The sequence below is a fragment of the Aedes aegypti genome, chromosome 3, assembly GCF_002204515.2.
Source record: "Aedes aegypti strain LVP_AGWG chromosome 3, AaegL5.0 Primary Assembly, whole genome shotgun sequence".
Lineage (NCBI taxonomy): Eukaryota > Metazoa > Arthropoda > Insecta > Diptera > Culicidae > Aedes > Aedes aegypti.
The window spans coordinates 41,478,381-41,499,956 of NC_035109.1; the positions used below are offsets into that span (position 1 = coordinate 41,478,381).

The following is a 21,576-nucleotide window of genomic DNA, read 5'->3' on the forward strand; positions in this document are numbered from 1 at the left end:
CAAAAAAAGCTCAAAATCAGGACATGTCCTGCTGAATCAGGACGGATGGTAACCCTATCAAGATGCTGCGCCTACGAATTGGCGACATCCGGTTGTTTCAGTCGCTCGAGATTGTACCGAGGCAGGTACCGTACATCGTTGATGACGGAAATTTTGGGCACAGTTTCACCAGGTAGTGGTCGGATTCAATGTTAGCGCCACGATAGGTTCTGACGTGGGTTATATCGGAGAAGTGCCGTCCATCGATCTAAACGTGGTCGATTTGCGATTCTGTCTGCTGAGGTGAAAGGTGGTACGAATGCCCATATTCTCGGAAGCGGCAAAATCTATCAGTTGTACGCCGTTCTCGCTCGTCAGCCGGTGGGCGCTGAACTTTCCAATCGTCGATCTGAGCTCTCCTCCTGACCAACCTGAGCATTCAAATCTCCTATGATGATCTTGACGTCGTGGCTTATATATCCATTCAGAATAAATCTTTTGCCAATCTCTCAACTGCAATCAATAGTTACGATACCAGTACTTGTTTGAAAACATAAATTATAAATCTTTGAAACAGCATGCATCAACATTCAAGTTTTCTTCGAAAAAACTATCAAAGTTACCCCGTTTTACGGTACCGCGAAGTAGATTACCGCAAAATGTTGTACAATCAATTGAAGTGCGAAAATTTCCTGACCACGAGTTGTACCGGTGAGCGTGCCGACTATGAGGTTTTTGGCTTAGGGAGACAATGGAGTACTCAAAAGTGAGTTTATTCCACTCAATTCCGGGAGTTCGTGCGTGAACCTAATTTTGAGTTGATGGGATAAAAGTTGTTTTCATTTGCAGCCACGCAAAAAAATACCTTGGTACTGGTTAAGTTCTTTTCACTGAACCAGCAGATCAAATAACTCAACTTCCAGTACTACGCCACTTACTCAAATTTGAGGTCACGCACCAAGGTTCGGTTTTTAGGTTGTTTTGCTCTTCGCTCTCTGCCAACAGAAGGAGCGAATGAATGAGGGAGAGAAAAATAACTCAAAAGTTAAAAAATACTCAAATATGGATTTTCCGTTTTCTCAGTGTGAGGTGCGCCCGACTGACTTACCCGATAATTACATGTCATTCAAGACCATGGACCATTCGAGGAACTGGAGTTTGGAGTAATGGCATTTGAGGCTAAGGAATTCGGGGTTATGTAATATAATCCAGGTTTTGAATTACTGTATCTTCAGCTGAGTTAATAGACGCGCTGTAAAGTGACCCCCCTATGGTGCTGTGATATCAATAAATATAGATTCTTCAAGTTTTCTCTTTCCCGGCGTTTATATATAACCTTTCTCCGTAGGATTTATTGCAATATCCGTTTTGTCGTCTGCTGTGGGATTCCCCTACCGGAGAACCAGTACTGCAACAATATCAAACGGCACGTCCGAACAGTAAACGCCTCCTTAAGAAACTGCCTCCGTTGGCAGCTTCTTCCATCTCTCGTTTCGTACTTTGCTGTCTCTTCTGCTGTTCCGCTTGGGAACTCGTCCACAAAATAAAAAGGTAAAATCTCTAAAAACATCCGTCCCAGACAGATCGCGCTCTGCCGTTGTTCCTTTGCGTCACACAAAGAGACACAGTTTTAAAATGCTTCCGCGCGCGATATCTCCAACACTTCTCTCGCTTTCTTCATTTGGCTTGTGGTTGATGATTATGATGATGGATGACGGTACCGGCGACCCGGACCGGGTTAATCCTTTCGCCGGTGGATCGGAATGACTGCTTTGTCGAAGGGTGATTTGTACTTGATGCCCGAATCGGTGAAGAACTTGTCCGGAATGCCCAGGCTGCACAGGTACAACCGACCGGTGGCACTCTCCGGGCCGAGATCGTTCAGCGGCAAGATGGGCAGAATTGAGCATTTGGCCGAAATGGAGTCGAGTCCTCCGGCTGGCGGATCAATCACCAACACCGGAGCACGGCTCTCCGAGAGCCACTTACGTAGGGGTTCGGCTGGGCGGTGCGATTTGATGGCCGCAATGACCAGGTCCGAAGATGGAAGCTCTGGAAGGAAAAAAATAAACCGTTAGAGCATGTCGAGGTTGCACTAGAGCGTTAATGATTAATAGGTACCATTGATTAAATGAGTGATTAAAGATTAAAATCAATTTCACCAGTGCTTATTCCAGAATGGTTAAAAAGGGTTTAATTTTAACCATAGGCATACAGTATCTTTTAGCTTGCCACATTAACATGATCATTAACATGGATTTTCAGTTGCTTAGATCAACACCCCCGCTCAACCGAAGAGATTAAGTTTCTCCCAAAGATGTGCAAATGGTCCTACTGGTAGCCCCTTGGTAAATATTTCAGCAACTTGTTTTATTGTAGATACATAAACTGGTCCTCTTGTTCTGGATGCATTCTAGAATAAAGTTCTCGAATATTCTCTTCGGTTCGGAAATATCAACGCCAAATTCTTTTAGGGCATTTGGCATTTAAAGCCAGATGCCGGTCCTCACTATCGTTTCCTCAATCTGCACCTTCGTATTTTTTCAGCGAACTGGAATAAGCTCTGCGGCGATACACTAATCCATAACCTCTGGTCCCTTTAAGGTAGCATAATCCCCTTTTCAGGTGGTTCCAGTGCTCATCTGTAGGTGTTGCTTGATATCGGCTGAATGTATTGACTACGGCTGCGATGTCTGGTCTGGTTGATAGCATCAAGTATGATAAGCGTCCTATCAATTCCTTGTAAGAGTGCTAGGCCAGTTCTTTGTTTCCTTGATGTTCAAACTGCGGTTCAGGTTCTATCGGGGCACGGTGTGCTGGAACACACATATTATCGAACTTGCATGAACCTTATATCTTTTTTCACTAAAAGTTAGCCTTGGTAGTCAAAAAAAGTTTGCGGCATATTAAAAAATCTTTTATCGGCAAAAAATTGAAAAAGTCGATTTTTGTATTTTTGACCTTTCCCTATATATGGGTGCATAGAAGAATATTAGAGTTACACTAATTTTGATGAATTTCAACGGATAAAAATCAATTTGACATATCTTGAACATAAAATAATTATTAGACATTTCAAATTGAGCATAATTTCTTCCTACAATCACACAATATGACCAGCCCATTGTGGTATGCCGTTTTTCATCGACTTTAATAATTGATATAGAGTTATAAAAATTTGGAGTTAACATACTACAACTCATCAATCTGAGCATGCTAAATAATTTTAATTATTGGATTTCTTTATTGTATATGAAACTTTATGAAGATAGTAGAAACGCAAATAAATTATACAATTATATAAAGCTAAAAATAAAGAGCATTACTCTGTTTTGATCTTGTAAATCATTTTCACTCTTATTGGGCTCGTTGTTTAAAATTTTGAGAGAGTGGAAAATAAAGAAAGATTTTTACGTTGAGCTCTATGCGATATATTTACATCCAAAATTAGAGCTTATACATTTTTTTGTACAATAACGTTACATTTACAGAAAAATTAAGGTTTCGATAAAGAACATGTAAGATTTCGAACCAAAAAAAATCTATGATAGCGTTACATGTGTAACAATTTTATGCAATATCTGTGAAGTTTTCACGCAAAATTGTATTGAAATCTTGCAGCCGCTGATTGGGTGCATTTCATCATTATCGTATCCTTTGTGACATTCACCTACCTGAAACTAAATACTTAAATTTATAAAAGACAATTTCCACAGTCTTCAGCCAAAGGCTGCACAGACTACGATCACTAACATTAGGCAACGGACAACACGAAGCACCCAGTAGCCTAGCGATGAAATTTTCGTTTGACGAAAAGTTTTCACCGACTGGGGCGGGAATCGAACCTACACTCCGTGGCACAATACGCCTAGACGACTGACGCCGCTAACCGCAAGGCCACGAAGCTCACATGTTTCATGTTTATGACATAATCTCGCTCTTATATTACAAAGCCATCGTGTTATAGTGAACCCCCTTTCAAAACTTGTGTATATAAAAACATGAATAAAGGCTATAAACTGCAGTGTGTAGCTTATGTGCTTCCATATCTAGGATTTCATATTTTGATTGAGAAACTCGGTCGCATACGTCAAAATATGACAGACAAAATAATCCATGGGTATGGAAACACGACACCAGATGTAAAATATATTCATAATTTGTGATTTCTAAAGAAAACATTGATTTTCATCGCATTTTATCATCTTGTTGCTCATATTGGGCTTATTATTTAGATCTTTTTTTTTATGTAAAACACAACAAATCAAGGCTTTCTTAAATCTACAGAATTCCAAATCGTTAGATCGGAAATGAAATATTTAAAATAGTTAAAACGATATGCTGAATGACTGAAGTGCTTATGGAACAAGCAGTCTCCATCCCAGTTGGAACGTTTCACCAGAAAGAATACAATGTGTTTTTATGAATAGAATACTATTCTGAAGGTCAAAGTGAAATTTATGGTTATATAAAATGCGGCATACCGCCATGGGCTGGTCATATAGTGTTAGTGTACGTAGAAAATGATACTCAAATTTAAACTTCGGATAATTCCTTCGTCCTCAAGATATATCAAATTGGTTTTTATCCGTTGAAATTCATCAAAATTAGTGTAACTCTAATATTCTTCTATGAACCCATATATGAGAAAAGGTCAAAAATGCAAAAATCGACTTTTTTCAATTTTTTGCCGATGAAAGATTTTTCAATATGCCGCAAGCTCTTTTTGACTACCAAGGCTAACTTTTAGTGAAAAAAGATCTGAGGTTCATGCAAGTTCGATAATATGTGTGTTCCAGCACACCGTGCGGGGTAGATGTTGGGTGACATTCTTCCATCCCGAATCGTTTCAGTATTCCATCTACACTGAACGAAAACTCCAGTCGCACATTGAATGATTTGTAATTCATATGATTATAAAACTATACATTCCACATTTTGAATGACTATGAAAGAATATGATGTATCCACAGTCTGTTGAGCAAAAATCATCCAATTCAGAGATGAATTTTAGATCACAATAGAATGGTATTAGGCAGCTAATCAAACAATGATAACACAAATGAATATCATGCAACTTATGACGGATTTTAATTTCTCTTATGTCCCAAACCAAAAATCATTCATTTACTGTCTGAAGTACTAGACGAAAAGGGGATGGTCAAATGTCAAATCAATCTTCTAAATCTAAACGTAAACATAACAACGGCAGCGTGATTTTCCAAGCGTTTCTGGGTGAATTTAACAGGTAATTGCACTTGAAATCTTACATTAGTCTCTTTGGTATCATTTATTTTACACTTCTTAATGGTATCTACCATTCACAGGTCGCTAATATGCTGGTATTTTGATTCCATGGAGCTCATACAATGTGTTCGGCAGGATGTTCCCGGAGACTGACGAATAATACATTTTATAACCTCGTAGTGGAAATAAATAATAATGTACATTCATCAACAAAGTTCTGAAGTTGATTTTTTTATTTGAATTCTTTTAAATTATTAACTAGAATGGAATAGGGATTGTTTACATGTGTGTATGATAATCCTTCAATTTAAGGCATCTATTTGAAAGATAAAAATCATTCCAAGACTGGATGATTTTCATTCGGAGTCATTTGCAAACAGATGATTTTCGCGCAGATGAAAATCATCTTGATTGGGTCTGAAAATAGGTATGGGGCTCGGATGAGTCAATAATCATTCAATGTGCGACCGGAGTTTTCGTTCAGTGTATGTACTTGGGCTGCCCAATCTTAATTTGATTATTATCTCGTTAAAATTTGATTCTAAGGAACTGCTTAACGGTTCCCATTTCTGTCGTTTCAAATCTTTCGGAATGTTGATTCTTGATAAGTTTAATTTCTTCAAGGTTGTTTGAAGAGATGAGCCAGCCTCGGGCTGCAAATCTCTTAAATAAAGATATCTATCTATCTGTCTAAGGTTGTTTGACATCTGCTAAATATCGTCTACATACGGAAACAAGTATACGACCACTCCTCCAGTACGCTACCAATGTAAACGCTTCACTCCAGATTCGTGGTGCTTGCTTAGGTCCACAAATCGATTTTTGCAAGCGAAACACCATGCTCCGATCTCCTTCCTCGAATTTTCTTCCTTCAAGTTCCCATTCAGGAACGCCGTTTTAACGTCCAATCGATGTATGGTGTACTTTAATTGGTTCGCTGTAATCCGGAACGTTGTTATTAGTGTCATTGGTGCGTATGTTTCTGTATAATCGTAATTCTTCTCCTGCGAATATCGTGCAACGTATCGTGCTTTATAACTTTCAATGTTGCCGTTGGCATCACGTTTGATCCGGAATACCCATTTACAATCAACGATGATTTTCTCTTTTGGCTTCGGATGCAAGGTCCAGGTTTCGTTTTTCTTCAAACTCTGCAATTCGCTTTCAATCGCTTCCTTTTATCGGTCTCAAACATCTTTTTTTTTCAGCTCAGTAATGTTGTTTAATATTTCTTCAACAAAAGTTTCAGCATGGGCTATCGGGGTTTTCACACTACTGTAGGACACGTGGTAGTCATTCATCCATGCAGGAGGGTTCGTCAATCGCTTCGATACTATTTTTATTTATTTATTTAGTTAACATCTAAACAGATAACACTGAATCAACAATTTTACGCCACAATATTCGGTACGTGGCCGCATCTCTCCACCCTCGGTTCTGCCCCAGGCTCGCCAAATCGATACGCACTTGATCCGCCCACCTAGCTCGCTACGCTCCACGCCTTCTTGTACCAACCGGATCCGAAGCGGTTGCTGTTCGGCGTTCTTGCAACATGTCCTACCCATCGTATTCTTCCAGCTTTGGCCACCTTCTGGATACTGGGTTCGCCGTAGAGTTGGGCGAGCTCGTGGTTCATCCTTCGCCGCCACACACCGTTTTCCTACACACCGTCAAAGATCGTCCTAAGCATCCGACGTTCGAAGTGGTTGCAAGTCCTCCTCGAGCATCGTCTACGTTTTATGCCCGTAGAGAACTACCGGCCTTATGAGCGTTTTGTACATGGTACATTTGGTGCGGGTGTGAATTTTCTATGACCGCAGCTTCTTGTGGAGGCCATACTAGGCCCGATTTCCACTGATGATGCGCCTCCGTGTTTCACGGCTAACGTTATTGTCAGCCGTCAGCAAAGATCCAAGGTAGAAGAACTCGTCGACCACCTCAAACGTATCCCTGTCTATCGTAACACTGCTACCTTGGTGAGCCCTGTCGCGCTTGGCTCCACCAGCTGACATGTACTTGGCTTGGCCGCATTCACCACCAGTCCAACCTTTGCTGCCTCGCATTTCAGGCGGGTTGCCACCTTTTCAAATGTTCGGTCGACGATGTCCATATCATCCGCGAAGCAAACAAATTGACTGGATCTCGTAAAAATCGTACCACGGCTGTTAAGCCCGGCTCTCCGCATAACAGCTTCTTGCGAAATATTGAACAACAGGCACCTTGTCGTAGTCCCCGGCGGGATCCAAACGAACTGGAGTGTTCGCCTGAAACCTTCACACAATTTTGCACACCTACCATCGTCGTTCTTATCAGTCTCGTGAGCTTCCCGGGAAAGCTGTTTTCGTCCATGATTTTCTATAGCTCTACGCGGTCGATACTATCGTATGCCGCTTTATAATCGATGAAAAGGTGATGCATTGGGACCTGGTATTCACGACATTTTGGAGGATTTGCCGTACAGTAAAGATCTGGTCCGTTGTCGATCGGCCGTCAACGAAGCCGGCTTGATAACTTCCCACGAACTTGTTTACTATAGGTGACAGACGACGGAAGATGATCTGGGACGATACTTTGTAGGACCCATTTAGAATGGCGATTGCTCGAAAGTTCTCACAATCTAACTTGTCACCTTTCTTGTAGATGCGGTATATTACCCTTTCCTTCCACTTCTCCGGTAGGTGTTCTGTTTCCCAGATTGTGCCTATCAGCCGGTGCAGACAAATGGCCAGCCTCTCCGGGCCCATCTTTATGAGTTCATCTCCGATACCATCATTACCAGCAGCTTTATTGTTCTTGAGCTGGTGAATGACATCCTTAACCTCCCTCAAAGTGGGGGCTGGTTGGTTTCCATCCTCCGCAGCACTGACGAAGGCATTTCCTCCGTTGTCCCGTCCTTCATTGCCTGTGTTTTCAGCAAACATTCAGATGCTGGTCGAAGTGCTGCTTCCACCTATCGATCGCCTCACGCTCGTCCGTCAAAATGCTCCCATCCTTATCCCTGCACATCTCGGCTCGCGGCACGAAGCCGTTGCGGGATGCGTTGAGCTTCTGATAGAACTTTACGTGTTTCTTGAGACCGGCACAGCTGTTCCATCTCCTCGCATTCCGTCTCCTCCAGGCGGCGTTTTTTCTCCCGAAAGAGGCAGGTTTGCTGTTGCCGGTTCCGTCTATAACGCTCCACGTTCTGCCGGGTCCCTTACTGCAGCATGACCGCCCGCGCTGCATTCTTCTCCTCCAGAATCGTTGCTCTCAGCTGCATTGTTGATGGCTGCCTTCACTGTTCTCCAGCAGTCCTCAAGAGGGGCTTCATCCAGCCTTCCGGTAATGCAGCCTCGAGATGCTGCGCGTATGCCGCTGCGACATCCGGTTGCTTGAGCCGCTCTAGGACGCAGTTTAACCATCACCAGATAGTGGTCAGAGTCGATGTTAGCGCCACGATAGGTCCTGACGTCGATAATGTCAGAGAAGTGCGTCCATCAATCAGAACGTGGTCGATTTGTAATTCTGTCTGCTGTGGTGATCTCCAGGTGTATCGGTATGAAAGGCTGTGCTGGAAGTAGGTGCTACAGATGACCATGTTCTTGGAGGCGGCGAAATCAATTAGTCGCAAGCCTTTTTTCGTTCGTCAGCCGGTGGGCGCTGAACTTTCCAATAGTCGGTCTGAACACCTCCTCCTGGCCAACCTGTGCGTTTAAATCTCCTATGATGATTTTGACGTCGTGGCTTGACCAGCTGTCGTACTCGCGTTCGAAGTGCGCGTAAAACCCGTCTTTTTCATTATCAGTGCTTCCGGAGTGAGGGCTGTGCACGTTTATTATGCTGAAGTTGAAGAACCGGGCTTTGATCCTCAACTTGCACATTCTCTCATTGATCGGCCATCACCCGTCACGCGCCTCTGCATTTCACCCATCACTATAAAAGCTGTTCCCAGCTCGTGTGTGTTGCCGCAGCTCTGGCAGATGGTATAGTTATCTCTAAACGTTCGCACCATTGCTCCTTTCCAACACACTTCCTGCAACGCTACGATGCCGAATTCACGGTCCTTCAGCACGTCGGCGAGTATGTGTGTGCTCCCAATGAAGTTGAGAAATTTACAGTTCCACGTACCGAGCTTCCAATCGCTAGTCCCTTTACGTCGCTGTGGCCTTCGCCGATTGTCCCGGTTCGTATTCTCTCGTTGATTATTCGTTGCTGGATGTATTTACGGCTGGCTTGCAGGGCCTGACACCAACCTCCTTGATTTCCGGAGGACCTTTCCCCCTAAATGTTCGGAGGACCATAGTGCGCAGTTTAGCTTGGAGTCCTTCTCTGGCACTCGGACGATGATCAGCCGCCGCTGACATGGGGAACAGACGCTGTTGTGAGCCGCTCCTAACATAGAGTACAGACGCTCCAGGTTTGCAAGCAAAAGCAAAAGCAAACCCCCCTTCCCTGTCAGCATACGACCAAAGTTCTCACCGGGGGTTGGTTACCCGATCTTCCTTAATGTTACTCGTACCCCGTCCAGTACCGAAGGTAGGGACAGGAGTTGCTGGGCAGGAGGCTAAGGACCGCACAGAGGGGTCTATTTTATTACTTCAGGTACGCGAAGTATTGGTACGTCATGCCCTGCCATTTACCGTGCCTGAGTTATCTCTGATATAATTCTTTGAAATTTACTTCGTAAAAATAAAACAAGGAGAGAAATTGTTTTAGCAATCTCTATTGAACAGAGGCGTCGCGTGGCCTAATTATCAACCTGTGTACTTCTAATTTATGTTGAATTCGTTTTTGAACCTAGGTTGGAACTGGCGCAACCTGTTCTGAAACACAGTTTCAACACCAACCCGATTCAAGTTCGACCGAACTACAATTTGCTTGACGTTGGTTTAGTTATGTGCTGATAACCGACCCAGTTTCTAAAAACGGAAACAACATTAGTGTCATTTTATATATGTCATTATTAGGTACACCTTGGATTCAAACCATTTTTTTTTCTAAGGTAATGAAATGTATAATCAATCTTTACTAACCTTCGTTTTCAAATATAATTTTTTTCTAGTCTTTCAGTTGATTAAAAACATTTATGATTGCAGATGCTAATCGGGTTGTTTAGTTTTATTTTTTCTATTTTCAATTTTAACGATTAGTCATCATTATGGGCAAATTGTAAAATTGCATATGAAAATAATTCAAATTATGCGGGTCAGTAGTTTCGATTTATAAAACACTGGATTCTAACTAATATTGCAATATAGAGTTAGTGATCATAACCCACATATTTTTACATAGAATTAATACAAAATCGTTCGTTTCGTGTACTTGGTGCACGCATCAAGAAAATTGCTCGCTTTTAAACCACACCACAAGCGTTATACTGACGATGACGGTACGGAGGGCACGACCGCTTTTGAATTCATTTTCTGATTGTCTTCTGATTGACCATCACAAGTACCACCGCGCTAATACTGTATGCGAGGTTCTTAACCAGTATTGTACAAAAAAAAAACGCGCGGGCCCTGAGTCTCAAACTTACAGAAACTTCTTACCGTCAGCCGTCTAAAAAATCACGCCAGTACTCCACACCACAAGCGTGGTGATGTTGAAAGCGCGAAGGAAAAAAGAGAGCAAGCCAAATGGATCTCTCTCGTGGATTGATATGTCTCTTGTCTCCCCACCGCACGCTCGCACAGATTGATGTGGCAAGACTGTGCACCGGCCAGAGTTGACGCTTTAGCTACTTACACACTGGCATTTGTAGTGCAAAAAACATTCTACCACATATACAGGATTGTGTGTACGACGAAAGGCAACGCGTCTCCCGATGAGAGTGCACACGTTGGGTTTCATCGTCACAGCAGCAACGTGTAGCGTGGAACAAAGTGTTGCGTAGCATGCATCGCACTGAGCGCGTAGGGAAAATTAGGACACAGATCTCGCGCCGCACCAAACAGCTTTTGAATTTAATTTGAATAGCAAAAATATAACAACAAATATTTTGAAAGGTGAAAATTGCGATGATCAATGATAAAGATAATTGAAATAGGCTAAATTTTGTTGAGAGAATTAAAGAATCATACTTCAATAATAGTAGAAATTGTTGGTTGTTATGATGAACGATTTGCCACCTGTGCAGTGCACATGTTGCACATATGGACGCGACGCCTCTGCTATTGAAAGCTCTGGAAATCTTGCTTGCGATTTTAAGAAAATCTACACGATGTAGAAATGCAAATACTATAGTTAATTGGAAAGGAAACCACTCGGTTAATAATAGTGTAAGTGCTTACACTTAGCTGAGGAGCATGTTCCAGTTCTTCTTCTTATTGATATTAACGTCCCCACTGGGACAGAGCAGGCTTTTCAGCTTAGTGTTCTCATGAGCGCTTCCATAGTTATTAACTGAGAGCTTTCTTTGCCTTAGTTGCCATTTTCGCATTCGTATATCGTGTGGCAGAAACGATGATACTCTATTCCCAGGGAAGTCAAGGAAATTTCGAAAAGATCCTGGACCGACCACTCGGCTAAGGAAGGCCCCAATATCATATTATAAACCAGCCGTAGCGGTAATTGCACAGATATTAACACTTCAGTCGTCGCGCTGTTGTATTTTGTACAACACTGTTGAAAAAACCTCGCATTTCGTTCACAACAGCACGGTGACAAACCGCGCGACGACTGGAAGGTTAAGCATGTTGCGGAGCCAAAGCAGCTTTCAAGGTTCACAGTGAACCTGGGAACTTTGCTGACAAGTCTTCTACTGATTACTTTTATGCATAAAAATTTGGTAATTATTGATTGGCATTTTTGATTACACTGCGGAACACATTTTTGTCTCAAGCACCAAAATACCGCTATTTACTCAATTAAGGGTTGCTGAATCCATTGCCATTTTCAAAAATATCATAGTACATCTAGGTTTTGAGATATAGGCTGTTGAAAATTCACAAGTTGACTATTTCAGCCAACTTGCATGCAAGTTTGCCAGCTTGTAAGGTAATTTCTTTGCTTAATTTGTCACAGAATGCAAACTTTATGTGTATAACAATATTTATCAGCAAAGTTTATAATACTGTGGGAACCGATAGGCGTATTTTCCGGGACAGAATAAACGGAGAGACGGATTAGAAAATATAACGCGTGTTTATTTTTCTGGTATCAGCAAAAACTAAAACAAAACATGGCCGCGCTTACGTTTGCGGTTTTTACTCTTCAGGGTGGTATTCAGGGGTGCACGCAGTGTTGGCAGAGTGCGCCACATAGTCCCCTCCCAATTACACTAGAAATCGGACCCTGTGTCCCGAGGGTGTAATTCTGGTCTTTCCATCTAGTAGCGGATGCTCACTAATTCCTTGGTCTGCTGTAAACGCTGGCTTGATACGATCAATTGAAATCCGTTGAACCTTTCCGTTGATGCTCACGTCCATAAATTTTTCGAACCGCTTCACTACTTCGAACGGGCCTTCATACGGTTGTACGAGCGGCTTTTTGACTGCGTCAATCCTGATAAACACGTGGCTGCATTTCATCAACTGAGGATTTATAAATAGCGATGGTTTGGCATGGTGTGCCGGGTCGATTGGCTTAAGCCTGCTGAAAGTGTCCCTTAATTCATTTGCAAAATCTGTACGGCTTTTCTCGTTTTTAGGGCAGTCCAGAAATTCTCCAGGCAATCGTAATGATTGTCCATAAACCAATTCGGCGACTGAACAATCAAAATCTGGTCGGAAAGCTGCTGGCAACCCAAGGATGATTGTGGGCAACCGGGAACACCAGTGCTTCGAATCGACAGCCATTATTGCCGCTTTCAAGGAACGGTGAAATCACTCCACCAAACCATTCGCTTGTGGATGATAAGCTGTTGTACGGATATGTTCCGAACCCATCGCTTCAGACAATTCACGAAATAGTTCTGATTCGAACTGTCTACCTTGATCGGTAGTGATGGTTTCTGGCACACCAAAACGAGCAATCCACGTTTCATAGAATGCTTTTGCTACGCTGTGAGCCGTCATGTTTTCTAACGGAACTGTAGAACTGCGCCTGCCGCGGTGTTAGAAGCGTCTATGAGCAGGCTCAGCGGTTTCGAAGAATCGGGGTAATGCAAAAGAGTTGCTTTTGCTAAAGAATGCTTGCACATTTCAAACGACTGCCTTGCTTCATCGTTCCACACAACCTTTCGGGAGTCGTTCTTCTTATTACCTGGCATCAGCCTCCGAAGTTCATTCTGCAAATCAGATGCGCGGGCAATGAACCGTTTGTAACAGTTCAACAGTGCCAGGAATCGGCGTAACTCCTTAACGGTGCTAGGTTCTGGAAAATCTGTTACGGCCTTGACACGATCAGGTAGAGGAAGAATTCCATCCTTATTAACGATGTATCCAAGAAATTGGAAGCTGGTCTCGGCGAAATGGCTTTTTGCTACATTGATAACCAGGCCGTACGCTTGCAGTCGCTCGAAGACGGCACGCACATGTGCTTGATGCTCCTCCGGTGTGCTGGATGTGATGCAAATATCGTCCACAAACACGGCAATGAAATCCATGCCATTGCTTTGTTTACCCTGGAAAGCATTTAACAAGTCGTGTATGTGAGGAACTGGGTAACGATCTGGTATAGTTACTCTGTTCAATGCTCGGTAGTCCCCCACAAATCTTTAGTCTCCGCTTTTTTTGGGAACACAATGGAGCGGACTGGCCCAACTGCTACTGGAAGGACGGCATATACCGAGATCGATCATGACTTGAAATTCTTTCTTCGCAGCACTCACCTTATCTGGAGCCATACGACGGCATTTACTTGCGACCGGGGGACCTTTTGTCTGTATATGGTGAGACACATCGTGTTGCACTGCCGTTTTTATCATCGTCGGTAGGGTGATTTGCTAGAACTCGGCCAGCAGTTCCCGAAATGGATGATTTGAATCGACCAGCGTGACACTATGTACTGATGTATCGGTCACTCCCCCTGTTGACGACAGTTTCGTTAGTCCATCTATTAGACGACGATGGTTCAAGTCCACTAATAAACCGTTTGTAGCGAGAAAATCTGCACCTATAATTGCCATTCCCACGACCGCAACGAGAAAAAGCCAATTAAACCGTCGGCGTAATCCTAGATCCATTGTGACGTATTTCTTGTCGTACACTTTTATTCTTGTCCCATTTGCAGCATGTAACATGAAATTTGTAGGTCCGTTGTTCCTATCGCGATTTGTTGCCGGGATTATCGACACGTCCGAGCCAGTATCGATAAGGAACTTCATTTACAACAGTATACGGCGACTTACTAAAGCTGCGTTCGCTCCCGCCGTCTCGAGCGAACGAGGATCTAGTTTTTTGGAGTGTATTTGCAGGGTTCACGGCATTTCAAAGCTCGGCCAGCAAACTTCCGATGGTACCAGCAGATCTCGTCCTCAGGAAACCGACTGGACGACCGGGATGTTGATCGGCTTCTGGATACTCCTCGTGTTGCTTTTAAGTTTCTTATTTCTGCTGTCAAAGCCGCAACCTGGTTCTGTAACTCGGATACGGCGTCGGATTTGGCCACAGCACTAGACGCAGCGGGAAAATGTGATGATGGTGACTCGACCATTTTGTCCGCCATCTCGGCCAGCTTGCCGATAGTTCCGTCACTGATTGATAGAACAACTTTCACGTTTGGCGGCATCCGCCACAAGAACAGCATCTTCATCAAGTCGTCTGTCACGTTTAGTCCGGCGGTGATTTCTTGCATTTTCGCGAGCAAATGCGTGGGACGCATGTCCCCTAAATCGCAAGCACCCATAAGCTGTTCTAGTCGACCTTGCGCTGACACTTGGAATCGCGAAATCAAACGCTGTTTGAGAGTGTCATATTTGTTGTTTTCCGGCGGATTTGTAACCAAATCGGACACATGGCAAATGACCGATTGATCGATTTTTGCGATGATGTGGTAAAACTTCGTATGGTCGCGCACCACGTTGGCCAAAGCAAATTGTGCCTCGGCCTGAGCGAACCACATCACCGGATCATTCTTCCAGAAGTCCGGAAGTTTGACTGCTACTCCTGCAACACCAGCCGCAGCAACAGTATCATCCAACGGCAGGTTTTCTTGGGACATTTTTCCGGATTTTCGACTATAACGATAACTATCGCGACGAACTCGACGGGGTCACCAATGTGGGAACCGATAGGCGTATTTTCCGGGACAGAATAAACGGAGAGACGGATTAGAAAATCTAACGCGTGTTTATTTTTCTGGTCTCAGCAAAAACGAAAACAAAACATGGCCGCGCTTACGTTTGCGGTTTTTACTCTTCAGGGTGGTATTCAGGGGTGCACGCAGTGTTGGCAGAGTGCGCCACAATAGGCCTATTCCCATGACGTTCAAACACAGCTGATCGGAAAGCTCTTTGACAGTTCTTCTATGAAAATGACAGCCTCGTGTATGCACCGGTCCTCCACCGATGTAAACAAATGCATAGACGGACCTGTCAAATGAAAAGGCCTATACTTTCTACGCGGAAAATTTATTTTTTGGGGATTGGAAAAAGTATTGTATTTTCCTATATAAGAAAAACGAAGAATTTTGTATAGCAAGCATTTTAAAACAAATCGATTTAATCTAAATTTAATCAGGAAATTTCAACCAAATTATATCATAAAATGAAAGTTTAAGTTCTATTATGCATGCTTAGTGGATTAAATCACAAAAAAGTTTGATACATAATGCTTTAGATTTTAGATAAACACCGACAAAAACAGTGTTTTATACAACTTTGGCAACAGCTAAACTAAAAATTGTGACGTGCTGAAACACTCAAAAAAATCCATATGTCATTACTACGTGAAAAATCACGTAGATCCACAAAAATGAACTATCCTCTGACTTCACCTGACTAACGTAACAGTTACCGGTCCTCTGGTGATTTTCATTGCGATGAACCCATCGGTTCTACGTGGAATTTACGTACATGATTAAATTCATTACGATCGTGTTCATTCCTCGATTCATTTTGTTTTGTGATGAATCGTAAAGATGGCGTTAGTTGAAAATCAACGTAAAGATTTGGGAGACTTGCCATCAATTTGATTCTCTTCCTGAAACAGGAAAGTAACCTGGAACTGTTTGAAGAATGATTTGAGGATAACGAGCCGAAAACCCACACCAAAAACAGGCAATCGAGTACAAGACAAACCTTAATATCAGATGTTTCGGCATTGCTACGCCCAATGTGTACAACTTAATATGTGCTAAAACGATGGTTCAATAAATGTTATGTTTTATTGCTAACAAGTGTTTTTAGTGAAAGATAGTTCGATTTAAGAATAACAATGCAAAGGAAGACGGATAGCATTTATACAAAAGATTAAATTAATTGGAAACATACCATAGGCTCCATGCAACTACTTAATAAAATGTACGAACAAATCACGTAGCTATGGACCAATGCACGAGTTCACTAATTTGACGTTTGAGCGGTGCCGTGTTATTTACGTGACCATGGGAACGAGTAAATTCGGCACCGCTCAAACGTCAAATTAGTGAACTCGTGCATTGGTTTATTACGCGGTTTTCCGATAGAATGATACGCATTCATTAGTTCATTCTTCGTCATCTATGGTTCCCGTAAAAGCGACGTGAAAAGTGGGATGGAAAAAAAACCACGTATGTTTTCACGTAACAATGACGTTTGGATTATTTTGAGTGCAGATTCAGCAACCCCAAATCTACTAGAGACACATAATTTGATCTTTGAGACACGCAAACATGACATTTTTGTTACGCTGCATTGATCTCATATCATGATGAATCATTAACATTGTACTTACTATTAACATTAAACGTGAAGAGATTCCCGGTGGCCGCGTACAGTTCCAGCTCGTGGCTGGTTCGCGTCGAGTTGGTCGCACAGGACACGTAAACGACCACCTTGAGGCCGTGGCAGGCCAGCAGCCGGCCTGTGGCAATTCCAATCTCGCTCAGTCTTGCATTGAACGGTTCATCACAGACGATCACAATCTTGGGCCACTGGTGCTGATTGTTCGGCGTCAGCCGCCGTGACCCTCCGAGCAGTTGCAGTGCTATTTCGGTGGCACCTCGCGCCAGGAGATCATTTTGCCGCTCCATCGCCAGGCCGTGGTTTTCCGCTAGTTGCTGGATGAGGTTCCTGGTGGTGCGTGGGATCGAAGGGATGACCAGGCCTTCGTCCGTTACGTATTCCTGGGTGGAACCACCGCCGGCGACGGCCGTTTCTACGACTAAGGTTTCCAGCTCGATCTGCCGATACTGGGTCGGTTCGGATGCGAGGACATTTTCGTCATGGCGGTACTTCCTGTTGGCAGCGGAATTTGTCTGACGGAGTAAATCCGGCTTCTGCTGAATGGCATCAATCTCGTCCCATATGGCCTGTTTGTCGAACAGGGCCAGGTTCTTTTCGAAATCGAACTCCTCGTCCATCATCGGATCGTCCACCGGAGTGCCGAATGCGGAATTCTTATTGGCATACCTGTTGTTCCCCCCGTTTCCATTTCCGTTCCCATTGCGGGGCTTCTTCTTCTGGGGGTCATTTTTGTACGGGGCAAAAGAATTGTTCCCCGCTTTCTGCGAGGAGGGTCCTCCTCCTGTTCCGTTGATTTCAATCGGACGACTTGTACTCTTGGCTGACCCATTCTCAAACCCATTCCTCTGCTGTTGGCCATTTCCGTACTTGTTCGGTCCCGGAGATTTCGCCGACAGCTTTCCATTTGGAGGAGTTTTGTTCCTACCGGGGTTTCCATTCGCCTTTCCTAGTTTTAAGCTATCAAACCCATTCACAACGGATTGGTCCAACTGGTTTGACACTTGCGGCTGCTGCTTCACCGGAAACAGATTCGGAACATTCGAGCTGGCAATCAGTTCCAGTCGCTCGATGTCTTTACAGGTAAATGTGACCTCAACGGTGGTTTTCTTCAATGGAATGCCATTTCGCACGGCTTTCGTTATCACAATCTCTGCGGGGCTGACCTGTTTTATGACGCCCTGGAAAACTCCAATGTCCTCCCGGCACTGGATCGAAACCGATTTGCCGATCCAATTATCGCTCATAGTGCTTCAAAGCCACCAGTTTCCAGCTGATCAACTTTTTCCTTCACCCCCAAGGCTGGTCGGTGGCCTGAATTCGTGTACAATAAAAGAAAATCCCCTCTACTCTTCCGCCGTCGTGAGATTGCGTATTATTGTACTGCTGCTTCTTAGCTTCTTATATATGGAGGCCAGCTGCCACCCTATTGTTGTTCCAATTTCACCAAAAACTTTCCGTCCTTCGAAATGCACAAAATCCGCGAAATTCACATGCACTTTCAACTCCACCACGTAGTTCAATGAGTTGGCAAGATTGTTAAGTTAGTTATTCACAAATTGTTACGATTATTTCAACACAATTTCACTGCAACCGTACACTCGCATTTTTGCCTTCGACCTTTTCAATCATTTTCCACCATCATCTCGAGTCGACTTTCGGATGAGAGGGGAGAGACAGAAGTTTGACGTTTCGATTTCGAAGTTCGAAAATACAACGGTGTTGGCTGCATTTACCAACCAAACATTTTACCGATTGCTCGTTGTAGTGCCTAAACAAGAGTGACGCCATGTTCCAGTTAGGCCCCAAGCACAATGTGAACGTAGAGTGTAGCACGAGATGGGCTTGCCGTTTTGCCGTTGTACCGTGCTGCCGCTCACATTGTGCTTGGGGCTTTAGAGGTGTGCGCCGAATCAAATTTGATCGGCGGCGGCGTTTGAGACAATTTTGCTTGGCGGCGTGATCGGCGACACGCTGAATAGACACAAAAATGTACAAGGTGCATTGTGCAAAACAGCGTCATGAAATATACCGTAATCCGGGGTAACATTAATATTTTTTTTGAGTTTTTCTTGAATTTTTCATTTCACAAAGGGTTTGTTCATATATTTCATAACGCTTATTGCGATTTTTTTCACCACTTAGACTTAAGTGATTTGAATTTCGTCTTTCTCAGATTTCGCCTTCGATTTCGCTGCCCCTTTTCGATCACCACCGCCCATGCAATTATCCTGATGTTCATGACAGATTTCTCCGGCCGGCTCAATGTTTACCATTTTTCTTTGTTCTCGACTCACCAGCTGGTCTTGTGTACACAACAAAACCAGCTAGTCCTCCGATGTTTACAGTCATCGTCATTGTTCTCATGCTCCAGCTGATCGTGTTCTCGTGTAAAAAACAGCTGGTAGTGACTGAAATCAAGGATGAAAGGTGAATGGTGTTTGAAAATGTACCAGAAGTACATTATTGACAGCTTCTCAATTTCGTCATGAAAGTCTAATCATTCGTGAAAATTACAATAAATAGGGTCCTAAAATGGTTAACGAAATCTTGTTTTTATTTAATAACACGAAATAGCACTTTACTGCAACTACTTTAGCAATTTTTCCCGCTCAAATAACGACTATATCATATTTAAACATTAATTTAAAAATTGAGTTCATAAATGAACCTTGACACTTCTGATCATGTTTGACGTTCGCTTAGTCGACAAAAACACCACAGGGCTTTTAGTTTCAACACTGGGGTTGTTCCTATCTGACATTTCGGAAGGGACACGTAAAACAAAATACACCCAAAATTTGAGTTAAAGCCAGAGGTGTGACAAAATCCAACAAAAACATAAAAAAATGCTTTTTGGGCTTAAACAAACGAAAAACATTAAAAATTGAGTAAACATGTGTTTTTAGCCTAAACTTAAGGGTTTGGCACTGAAATTGGGACAGGGCTTTAGGACCCTATTGGCCATTTTGAACACCCATCCACCCCCTTGATGTGGGCAGAACCACTGCACGCGAAGCGAACTAAACGGGAAAAGGAACCGAAAGGGATTCCACTGAGAATAACGAACACGAGACACGTTCGATTTAGGAAAATATTTAATCCACGTGTTTACTTTACAAAGTACAGGTTGATAATGAAAAACGGAAGTTCACCGCGCTACTTCAGTGCGCTTTATTTTGTTTCTGTTAGGTTGGCAATAGCCCACTGCTAAAAGTATGGATGATCAGCAGCAAGGTAGTTAGTAGTGATCCTATATAGAGAGATACGCGGAAGTAAAATGGAAATATTAGGCAACAAACCAGCAGTGCTGATTTTGCTCGGCGTCGAGAACAATATTGTAACACGGACATGACTTCCTCATCGCTAAAAATATTATTTTGTTTCGTTATAGATCTTTGAGCTACGCATTCAAACTAATAAACAGCCACTCCTCCTCAACACGTATATCGAATCTCCTTAGTTCGACACTCCGAGTTGTTCCAGCAGTTGCCAGAATCGTGTGGCGCCCAACGGTTTTGTGAGCGCATCTGCTGTCATTTGCTCCGATGGACAGTACAATAGCTTCACTTCACCTCGTTCGCTCAAATTCTTGATAAAGTGACGCCTTGTATCGATGTGTTTGGAGCGTTTCGTTGCCCGCTCCACATGGACAAAACTCAGACAACTTTGATTGTCCTCGAAGACCGTTGTTGCTCCACGCTGTTGTTCACCAAGATCCGCCATTAATCTCCGTAGCCAGGTCAGTTCTTGACAGGCATCGCTCAGTGATATGTATTCTGCCTCCATAGAGGACAGGCTTACGCAGGATTGCCGACGGCTGACCCAGGCTATAGGTCCACAACCTAAGAAGAAAACAAATCCCGTAGTAGAACGTCGGCTTGCCGGATCGCCGGCCCAATCGGCGTCCGAGTAGCCAACAAGGTTCCATCCGCCATCACCAGGTCCAAACTTCAACTTCATCTCTTTGGTCCCCTTAAGGTACCTTTGAATATTTATTTATTATTAGTCAACAGGTAAAATGGTCACCCCAATGACAAAATTCTTAAAACTAAGACATAAAGTGATGAAGTCAAATTTTTACTAACATAAGACACGTCTAAAATTACACTTATTTCTTTCACGCGATACATTAAAGTCAAATACAAAATAACACTGATCGAATAAACGCGACATGCTTCGGACTGGTTCGTGAAGGCTATAATTAGTACGAGTGACAGAAAGGTTGAAAAACGAATGCGTTCGGAGATTGCGGCGCCGTGTATTGATGTCTAGCATGTTGAGCATCGCAGGGCAATCCATGTTGCCTTTTAGAAGATCGCCAATAAAACAGGCCTTGGCAACGTTGCGCCTTGCTTCGAGAGAGTCGAGGTTAATCAATTGACAGCGGCTGCTATAACTAGGCAGGTTCAATGGGTCCCTCCATCTGAGATGACGTAAAGCGAAACGGATGAATTTTCGTTGAACAGTTTCGATGCGCTGAATTTCATTTTGATAATACGGTGACCAGACAACCGAAGAATACTCTAATATAGGGCGTACTATTGAGC

At 43.3% G+C, this 21,576-nt stretch overlaps 1 protein-coding gene across 1 annotated transcript; it reads right to left on the reverse strand.

Annotated features, from left to right (window-relative positions):
• Positions 1 to 1,286: 1,286 nt before the first annotated feature.
• On the reverse strand, positions 1,287 to 18,698 carry LOC5570555 (enhancer of mRNA-decapping protein 3). The gene is made up of 2 exons (XM_021849561.1): positions 17,019 to 18,698; positions 1,287 to 2,031 (listed from the first exon to the last, which is right to left on the reverse strand). The coding sequence occupies exons 1-2, from the start codon at positions 18,271 to 18,273 to the stop codon at positions 1,718 to 1,720; spliced, it is 1,569 nt and encodes a 522-aa protein (XP_021705253.1). The 5' UTR covers positions 18,274 to 18,698; the 3' UTR covers positions 1,287 to 1,717.
• Positions 18,699 to 21,576: the final 2,878 nt, after the last annotated feature.

Excerpts from the sequence above, each read along its gene's own strand:
- LOC5570555 (XM_021849561.1), bottom strand. The coding sequence starts at position 18,273 with ATGAGCGATAATTGGATCGGCAAATCGGTTTCGATCCAGTGCCGGGAG. Across the intron at positions 2,032-17,018 it reads CTTCACGTTTAATGTTAATA|AGCTTCCATCTTCGGACCTG; the intron begins GTAAGTACAATG and ends TTTTCCTTCCAG.